Consider the following 9,875-nt stretch of genomic DNA (forward strand, 5'->3'; position numbering starts at 1 on the left):
CCAGGGGCTGGAGACCTTACAGGGGTCATCCCAGGGGCTGGAGACCTTACAGGGGTCATCCCAGGGGCCGGGGATTGCTTAGTGGTAACTTCCTTCTGGGCTTCTCTTCAGAAAGGCTAGGTTTAAGGAAGGAAGGAAGGGCAAGGAGCAGGCAGGACAACTGATTCATGGGACCTCAGTGTCCCCAGCTCAGGGCTTGACAAAACAAGGCCAAGAGGAGGAGACGCAGGCTGTGTAACCAGGGCACTGTGTGGACGGTGGCAGGCAGAGGATAAGGGTCCCAAAGAACTCCTTCACCTTCTTCATCACAGGCTGCCCACTCATCCCATCCCAGGCTCACTGAATGGAGGAGGAGGAGTTATGGTGCTGGGAACTCCAGTCACCCGTGGGACCCACGGGACCTCTATGGTGGAAGTCTGCTTTGAGCGTTACTAGTTCCCAAGCTTTGGCGTGTGGCTGGTCTGCAGCTTTTTGCCAAACACATGACGCTGAGGCCAACATGGGAGCACCTGGAGGTCCCAGGAGGCAGCCTGGAAATCGTGCCCCTGTGTGGCTCCAGCCCTGAATTCTTACCAGAAGGCCAAATATTCATACCTGCTAGGACCTTGGGTGTGTAATGGGTAAGCTGGGGAAAGTCAAGGGTGTCTCAAAGGTTGAAGGCCCAGTCCACACTGAATGAGCAATGGGTTGGAGGGCTTAAAAAGCAGCGACTCCCTCTGCTCAAGCCCTAGAGTGACCTGTGCTACAGTCTCAAGGATGGCCTCACACCTGCAGCAGTTATAGGAGGTCCCGTTTCCCCAGCATGCATTTCCTCTCTTCTGCCCCAGGCAACCTTATTTCCTCCCCTTGACTAATCATCCTGCTCTCTGTCCACCTCAAGGCATGGGAAACTTTTCCCACACTGTTCACCCCTGTTTCCCCGCCATGGGCTCTGGTCAGAGTCTGGGTAACTTGTACTCCTGATGCTTTTGGGGAAGTAAACCTGGTTAACTCAGCCCGTGTGTCTGAACTCTGAGAAAAAGATCCCCACTGCTCTCAGCCTCTTACATCCAGAGGGTAGGAAAGGTTCACCCTGGCCTTGGGGTTTCAAGAGAGGTAGAGTTTTCAAAGAACTTTTGTTGCTACCTCTGTCCAGGCTGACTTGATGTTCAGCTCAGGCTTACAGGCAGGTACCACCATGCCCAGCTTACACGAATCCTGAGTTTTAAATATCAGCTTTTCCTCTTTTTTAAAACACTCCGAGAGCCAGACCGAACGTGTCTGTGAAGCAGAGCTGGTCCCCAGGCAGCCAGGCGTGACCTCGGCTCTGTCAGAGTGTCACTGTCGGCACGGCCTCCCAGAAGCCTCTGTTCCAGGCTGTCTGCTTTCCCAGACACCTGGCCTCCCAACCCTGCTCTTCCTTTCACCCAGCCCCACAGCCACAAAGGGCCTCTCTCTTTCCTCAACTGCGGTGGACCGGGGCCCACAGGATATTGCACCCCTGGCCTCCTGCATGGTCTGTGGCCAGCCTAGGGCCTCTGTCTGCCCTGCCCAGTGGCTCCTTCCTGAGCCATGCACACTTCACTCACTGCTCCATTCAGGTCTCTGTTCTCATGTTACCTCCTCTGACAGACGACGTGACAGCGCGTGCTTGTAAGCACTGCACTTGGATGGTGGCAGAGGAACAGAGACACAAGGCCATTCTTATGTGGTGACACCAAGGCTGATCTGAGCTTCATAAGATTCTTTCTCAAAAGGCCAAATCAAAGAACAAAAGACCTCTCCCTCACTTCCCCCTGAATTTCCTCTCTCCACAGCACCCATTAGAATTTGGACATTTACAAAGACGTCATTGGCTGAGTGTCCCCAAGCCAAAACTTTCAACTCTGAACACTCTCTGGAAGCCAACGTGTGTCTGTGACTGCCAAGGCCTCTGTACTGGGAGCCCATACTTGAAAGCACTGAGTGGACCATGTCCCTCAGGCTAAATTCCACTTGCTACCCATGGCTGTAAACATGGTGACTGGAACGTACTGTGGCTTTTAGTTTGTTCCTTAGTTAAGTCCTTGTGGCTGGGGACTTAAGAGAGGGCTAAGCTGCTCCAGCAGTCGATGCCCTGAAAAGCCTCATGTGTTAACCACCTGCCCCTCAGACACTCGAGGTTCATTTAAAAAAAAAAAACAAAAAAACCCCAAAAGCCTTGTTTTTTAACTTTGATATTATTTATTTAAATGGTTTTTTTGTTTGTTTTTCAACACAGGGTTTCCCCGTGTAGCCCTGGCTGTTGCTCTATAGACCAGGCTGGCCTTGAACTCTCAGAGATCTGTCTGCCTCTGCTTCCTGAGTGCTGGGATTAAAGGTGTGAGCTACTACAGCCTGGCTGTATTTGAATGTTTTTACTATTTAGTTATTTAAACTTCAAAAAAGTTTATGGGTATGGGAATTTTTCCAACAAAACCAGAAGAGGGCATCTAAGCCTCTGGGACTGGAGTTGTTGTAGTTGTTACTTATTTATTTATTTATTTTTTGGTTTTTCAAGACAGGGTTTCTCTGTATAGCCCTGGCTCTCCTGGTGCTCACTCTGTAGTCCAGGCTGGCCTTGAACTCAGAAATCTGCCTGCCTCTGCCTACCAAGTGCTGGGATTAAAGGTGTGCGCCACCATGCCCGGCTTATTATTATTATTTTTAAAGATTTATTATTATAAATAAGTACACTGTAGCTGTCTTCAGATGTACCAGAAGAGGGCGTCAGATCTCATTATGGGTGGTTGTGAGCCACCATATGGTTGCTGGGATTTGAACTCAGGACCTTTGGAAGAGCAGTCAGTGCTCTTACCCACTGAGCCATCTCATCCGGCCCTGGAGTTACTATTGATAGGTGTGGGTGCTGGGAATTGAACCCATGCACTCTTAGCCGCTGTGCCATCTCTCTAGCCCCTCAACTTTCCTGAATGCTGTTGGTGAGGTCAGAGTGTGTTTTGTTTTGAAATTTCCCCTTTATTTTTCCTTTATGTGGGTGGGTGTTTTGCCCGAATGTCATGTCACATACACCTTGTGTATACCATGCCAGGGGAGGCTAGAAGAGACCCACACCCTCTGGGGCTGGTGTTATGGATGTTTGTGAGCAGCCATGTGGGTAATGGGGAATGAACCAAGGTCCTCTGGAGGAGTCAGTGCTCTGAACTGCTGAGCCATCTCTCCAGCCCCAGGCTCAGTGTTGTCTGCGGCCACTTCCTGTACATCAGGCAACACGACCTGTCCCCAGGATTGTGCTGGAGCAGTATGCCCACACAAACAGGCCAATTCCTTCCTGTCTTCCTTGTTTTGGCAGTGAGACTTGAGGCTTACTCTGTAGCCCAGGCTGGCCTTGAACTTGTGGCATTCTTCCTGCCTGTCCCTGGATTTCAGAGCTAAGGCACCCTTCTGGCTCCTTCCGGACTTGATGTTCGGCTCTCTCTTCTCTGCACCCTTCACTCACGATTCAGGTCAGAGGCTCCTGAATGTGTGACGCCTTCCCCGTCCTGGCCACTCCCTCAGAACAACCTGCAGTGCCTCTTTTCAGACAACTTTCATCTCTGGGTGGAATGATCATCTCATTGTTTTCTCCCAACAGAACCTGGGAACAGTCTCCCCTTACCTCGATCACACATGCCTGGCATGTCATCCACAGCTCATAAGAAATGGCTGAATGCAAAAAAAAAAAAAGGGGGTGGGGTGGGGGTGGGGGCTGGAGAGATGGCTTAGTGGTTAAGAGCACTGACTGCTCTTCTGAAGGTCCTGAGTTCAAATCCCAGCAACCACACGGTGGCTCGCAACCATCAGTAATGAGATCTGACGCCCTCTTCTGGAGTGTATGAAGACAGCTGCAGTGTACTTACATGTAATAAATGAATAAATCTTTAAAAAAAAAAGAAAAAAGAAATGGCTGGATGCAAGTGAGGTGGGTAGGACAGGAAGACTTGAGAGGACGGCTTGTAGCTAGATGTGGTGGACATTCCTATAATCTTAATGCTCGAATGGCTGAAGCAAGAGCATCCAGAGTTCGAGGACAGCTTGAATGATATGAAACCTTATCTCAAAAAACCCCCAAAAAACCAATGACAGAAGAGGACTAGTGCTTTGGGCCACATAATCCACTTCGTAATGATGTCAGTGGATCAAAAGAGCCACGTGTGCAAAGCCCTGAGACCTTCGAAGAGCTCTAGAACAATACCAGGCACGTCACTTACTAGTTACCAGGTGTTCCCCACAGTGTTCCCGCCTTGGCTTCCCCGAGGCAAGTCTCGCCCCAACACATACCTCGTACTCAATTGCAAGGTCTGTGTGATCGTCAATGTCCACTTTGGCCATCACCACCTTCCCGTGCTGTTTGGCTACCATCTTCTCTAACCGCGGTCCTAGAATCTTGCAGGGACCACACCACCTCAGAAGGTGAGAAGGGACAGTCAGTCCTGAGTGCTCGCTGCTTCACATTTCTCCCCAGAGCCTTCCTGGGCCCCATATGGACTCTGAACGGGGAACTGAAGGGACAGAAACCCAGGAGCATCTGGGACGGTCAGCCTTTGTGCTGGAACCTTCTCAGAGCTACGCAGAACCTTCAAACACCCCCAACAGAACCAAGGCCCATGGACTTCTTGCAGATGACAGGCCTGGCAATAATAGGGTGCAGTCCAGTAACTCCTGAACTTGGGAAAGAGGTCTCTCTGGGCATGCCCATGGAGGATTACTCTGATGATGTAAACCGAGGTGGGATAGACCCACCAATTGTGGGTGGGTGGGTGGGTGGCACCGCTCTCCGAGCTAGGATTCTGAAAAGGAGAATATGAATGAGCATGCAAGATGGATGCTTGCTGCTGGGAGCCTGAATGATGGGAAAGAATCAAGTCCAGAGGGCTAACCTCTGATCTCCACATGTACAACATGGTATGAGCATTCATGTATACACACACATAATAAACAAATATTTAAAAAAAGGGGGGGGGGTGCCGGGCGTGCTGGCGCATGCCTTTAATCCCAGCACTTGGGAGGCAGAGGCAGGCGGATTTCTGAGTTCGAGGCCAGCCTGGTCTACGGAGTGAGTTCCAGGACAGCTAGGGCTACACAGAGAAACCCTGTCTCGAAAAACTGAAAAAAAAAGGGGGGGGGGAGGAACTGGGGAGTTGAGCACAAATAGTTATTCCTCTTTGCTTCATTATGGATACAATGGGACCAGCTGCCCCAAGGCCCTGCCACTACGGCTCCTCCGCCGTGACGTGACGGACCCTGCATGGAACTGTGGGCCAGCTCCTTTTCTCCCTCAAGTTTCTTTTGTCAGGGTATTTTGTCATAGCATCAAAGAAGTAACCAAGACAGGAAGAAAGAGGAACAGGAATTTGAGGCTAGCCTGGGCTACATAGTGAAGCCTAGTCTTGTTTGATGAAACGAGCAGAGCTAGGATCACCTCAGGATTGCTAAAAGCATCTTTCTTTCCTTTTTGGGGGGGAAGAGGGATGGTGGTGGTGGTTTGGAACATGGTCTCACTTTGTAATCTTTGTTGGGTTAGAACTTGACTTGTAGACTAAGCTACCCTCAAACTAAGGGATCCATTTGTCCCTACTTTCTAGGTGCTGGGATTATTTTTGTTTTGTTTTGTTCTTCAAGGCAGGGTTTCTCTGTGTAGGCCTGGCTGTCCTAGAACTCACTCTGTAGACCAGGCTGGCCTCAAACTCAGAGATCCATCCGTCCTTACCTCCTGAATGCTGAGATTAAAGGTGTGTACCACCACTGCCCAGCTAAACAAAAGCTAACCTTTTTTTAAAATTTAATTTATGTGCACTGGTGTGAGGGTGTCAGATCCCCTGGAGTTAGAGATACAGACAGTTTGTGAGCTACCATGTGGGTGGTGGGAATTGAACCCAGGTCCTCTGGAAAAGTAGCCAATGCTCTTAACCACTGAGCTATCTCTCCAGCTACTAGAATTGTTTTTTGATTTTTAAAGACTTATTTATTTTATGTATAGGGGTACATAGGGCATCAGATCCCATTACTGATGGTTGTGAGCCACCATGTGGCTGCTGGCAATTGAACTCAGGACCTCTGGAACAGCAGTCAGTGCTCTTAACCATTGAGCCACCTCCCCAGTCCCTGGGATTTTTTTTTTTTTAGACAAAGTGTCTCTGTGTGACCCTTTCACTCCAGGACTTTCTTCTTATTTTGTGTCAACTGCTGAGAATCATTTCTGATTCTCAGAAATGGACAGGAGCCATCCCTCCTTGGCTGGGGAGCAGGAAGGCTCCTAGAGCAGATGGTGTGCTATCCTCTCTGTATGTGGTACCAGACGTGTGCCTGGTGCTAAAGGAACAAACAGGAACCGTGCAATCAACCACCTTGTATGGGGAAAGAGAGGACTAGCCCACTGACCATCCCTTTCGGAAGCCCTCCACTCTACCAGGAAGGCAGAGATCCCTGGCCATCAACTCCTGCTTATCCTTTCCTCCGAGCTGGCACATACCAGTCATCTCATATATAGGAGGTGGAGGCAGGAGGAGGGAAGTTCAAGTTTGACCTAGGGTAAACAGCAAGACCCTACCTCAACCCTCACCCCCTACCCCAAAACGTCCACCCGGAAATGTCAATCAGTTAACAAACCTACACCTAAAAAGCCAGTCTGCAAGGCCTTCTCTCAAATGGCAAGGACACAAACTGGTCTGTTCAAGGCAACGAGGTGAGTCAGAGAAAGCACCAGGAAGAAAACCAAAGAGTCTGTGAGACTTATCTAGAAGACCTGATAGCTACCCGGCTCTTGGCCTTTTGGCTGAATTTGGTGTAAAGGTCTGGAAATGAAAACCAGGCTAAAGCGCAGGCATTTATTTATCTCTAAAGCACACTCCTATAGTACTGAGAAGATACACCTCCTGCCCACCCCATACGTACGTATGTACGTACGTACTTGGGGATTACTATGGTGGCACTGATAATGTTTCACCCAGCCCTTCCCATAGTCTTAGTGGGAGGGATGTTAAAATGTAATGATGTCACTCCACACTGGAGAAGACTCTGAGCTTTTCGGGCAGTGAGCTACAGGACATAGGTCTGAGGCAGCACTTCTCCTAGTGAGCTAGGAGGACTGCCAGTCTGTCTCCTACCACACTGCATGCTTCTTAAGGGCAGGTACTGGGTCTCAAATGCTTTCATAAGGAGTGTATGTATTACACACGGCTGAGAGCCACAGTGGGCACTCAATAAATACTTGCTTAACTAAGACCCCCATCTCTTACTGTCCCCAGTACTCACTGTGCATGGAAGTCCACAACAACTGGAGTCTCACTGTTGACAACTCTGTCTTGAAAGTCAGGTCCATCCTGGACGTTAAAGGTTGTTGAACAGACTCTGGTGGTGTGAACTGTCCGGGCCGAGCTGGGCGTTCCTGTTAGACCACCAGCATTGTACCGAGGGGTCTGCAGGGTCCGAGAGGTGAGAGAAGCCCACACACCCTGGGAAGGCTTCCTGGAGGTGACTGAGGTCAGGAACCTCCTCAGGAGAAATCGCTGAGCCATCTGTGGGAGAAAGAGGCAGGAAGAGCTGGGGCACGCAACAGGAAGTCAACACACTAGGAAAACAAAGTCCTATGCGTTGGGAACATGCAGAATTGGAAGCAAAATGCATGGAAATATTGTAATATATGATTTTTGAGAGCCAAGTGGTGGGGAACACTTTGGAGGCGAGGCAGGTGGATATAAGACAAGGTCAGTTTGGATATACAATAAAACCCAGTCTCTTAAAACTTCCCCACAATAACAAAAAAGATATCTAAAGGTGAGTGAGGAATGAGAATTACCAAATATATGTTGAGTTAGAAGGACAGAAAAAACTGGGTTGACACGCGAAAAGAAATCAAGACTGAGGTGGAATTATAAAAGGTCGATGGAGGGAGGAACTAGGTTCAAGTGTGTTACATCACTGGCTCTTCCTGATCAACTCTAAAGAAACGTTATAATACCGTCTCCATTATAAGGCAACAGGTAGGGTAAGTGACATGCCCAACGTAGCTCAGCTTTTAAAGTACAGTTCATTGGAACCCAAGGCCGTCCGTAAAATCTTTATCAGTCACTCTTTTATAAAAGTGTTTTTATGGGAAATTAAAGAAAGGAAAGCTGTCGAAGAGTGAGCAACTCCCAACTACGGAAGGAGGAACTAAGACATGGGGTACCAAAGTGAAGCGGGTGCCATGTGCACGGAGGGAAGCCCAGAGAAGGGACACGAGTTGGGGGCGGGGGGGGGGTTGAGGGGAACAGGGAGACTGAAGCACAGGACGTGCAGCTGCCGAGGCCACCTCCTCCCTCTAGGGGCCTCCCCCTGCCGATCGCCTTCTTGCACAGGAGCGCGCGGCCACCGCGGCTCAGCCCACCCCGCCTGGGCTCCTACCTCCCGGCAGTGCGAGCAGAGGGACGCAGAGCCCAGCCGGCCTGCCCGTCAAGGGCACTCCTGTTGTCACTTCCTCAGGGGCGGGTCTAGCGTCATTTCCGGGAAAGACTAGCTGGACGGCGTTTGCCTACAACTTGGGGGCGGCTCGTTATTTTTCACCAATGAGGATGACGGAAAAAGGTACGGCCGAAGGGGCGCGACCGGAAGAAATGGGATTCTGGAGGAGGGACCGGAAGACGAGTGGGACCAGTGAGGGAGGAGATGGGTGAGAGGGCGGGAAGGAAGGAGTGGCTTTGGAACAAGCTCTTGCTGGTGTTGCGCCCCCTTGGCATTGCCTACCCTATTGGCATAGCCTATGATCTGGGCTATTGAAAGGGCTGGGAGGCTGTCTTCACTTTAATACCGAGGAAGCTCTTTTCTCCGGAGGCTTAGTGTTTAAAGGAAGAGATTCCCGGGCTGGCGTTATGGAATTGGGTTCCTGTCTCGCACACCCAAAGCCTGAGTTCTCAATACCAAGTAAACTGGATGTGATGGCAAACACCTAATCCCAGAACCCCGAAGGGCTCAGGAGTTCAAAGTCATCCTTGACTACATAGGGACTACGTGAGCTCCTGTCATGTGTGTGTGTGTGTGTGTGTGTGTGTGTGTGTGTGTGTGCGCGTGTGCGTGTGTGTACACGTGGGACTAAGGGGTTATTCTGGGGTCTTTGGTTCATTTCTGCCCAACCTAACTTCTTACGGTTGAGCAAGTCACTCTGTCCAAGGGCTGGCGGTACTTCTAAAGCCCTTCATGGTTTTCTTTTTGAAACTGTCGAGGTGAAGTGTTATCTGTGAGGCTTGGGCCTGGGGCTTTCCCGCCATTCCCAGTGGCAAGAGTGACTGAGGTGTGTAAGTCCCATATTGTAACCAGTATTCTAGCCCCTTCCAGTCTGGGAGCATGTTGCTGCCCACTTCCCTTCCACACCTTTGCTCACTTTGAACTTTGTCTCTGGGCTCTTAGACCACCTTATCCTCTCTGAATAGTACCGCTTCTTTCTCACTAGTGTCTGCTTTGTAACCCTCTGGAGCACATGACAGTGTCTCTCCCACGGAGACCGCGATTTCTGAGAGTAGGGACTTTCGGTTGTCACTCATCTGCATATGCTTAGTGCCATCCTGGTACAGTGCCTAGCCCAGAGAAGCTGTTCAATAGACACTAAGTTGAGAATTTTAGTCCATCTCAGCAAGTGGTTTTTGTCAGAGGGGTTATATGATGTGTCCAAGCAGAAGCGGCGGGGGGGGGGGGAACAGGCGGGACCCCATTTACCACCCCCATTTCATCCCACTCTCAATAATTAGTGGTTTGCTGAGGTGTCTTTGTGTTCTGTATCTGCAGTGGTGGCTGGAAGGCTTTCCCAGAGCTCTCCATTTGAGAAAATTGCTACCAGGTACGAGACTCTGCATTGTCTCTGGATCCCTTTTCTGTCTCCTCCAGTGGAGGTTGGGCGCCCCCCC

The 9,875-nt window shown here is 50.2% G+C and overlaps 1 protein-coding gene and 1 long non-coding RNA gene across 3 annotated transcripts in view; one reads left to right on the forward strand and one right to left on the reverse strand.

Annotated features, from left to right (window-relative positions):
• Positions 1 to 8,504, reverse strand: part of Txn2 (thioredoxin 2) — a 16,755-nt gene extending 8,251 nt beyond the window's left edge. Inside the window, exons 1-3 of the mRNA XM_031348349.1 lie at positions 8,383 to 8,504; positions 7,252 to 7,514; positions 4,279 to 4,402 (exon numbers count right to left, since the gene is read on the reverse strand). Of these exons, the coding sequence (XP_031204209.1) occupies positions 4,279 to 4,402; positions 7,252 to 7,514 (387 nt within the window). The 5' untranslated portion in view covers positions 8,383 to 8,504. The remainder of the gene's footprint in view (positions 1 to 4,278; positions 4,403 to 7,251; positions 7,515 to 8,382) is intronic.
• LOC116075306 overlaps positions 8,462 to 9,875 on the forward strand; it is a 24,206-nt gene continuing 22,792 nt past the window's right edge. Inside the window, exon 1 of one of the 2 annotated variants that reach the window (XR_004112522.1) lies at positions 8,462 to 8,562. This is a non-coding gene — a long non-coding RNA (uncharacterized LOC116075306). The remainder of the gene's footprint in view (positions 8,563 to 9,875) is intronic. The other variant, XR_004112520.1, reaches the window with a different exon arrangement.

Source organism: Mastomys coucha, unplaced genomic scaffold, assembly GCF_008632895.1.
Source record: "Mastomys coucha isolate ucsf_1 unplaced genomic scaffold, UCSF_Mcou_1 pScaffold11, whole genome shotgun sequence".
In the NCBI taxonomy this organism is placed as follows: domain Eukaryota; kingdom Metazoa; phylum Chordata; class Mammalia; order Rodentia; family Muridae; genus Mastomys; species Mastomys coucha.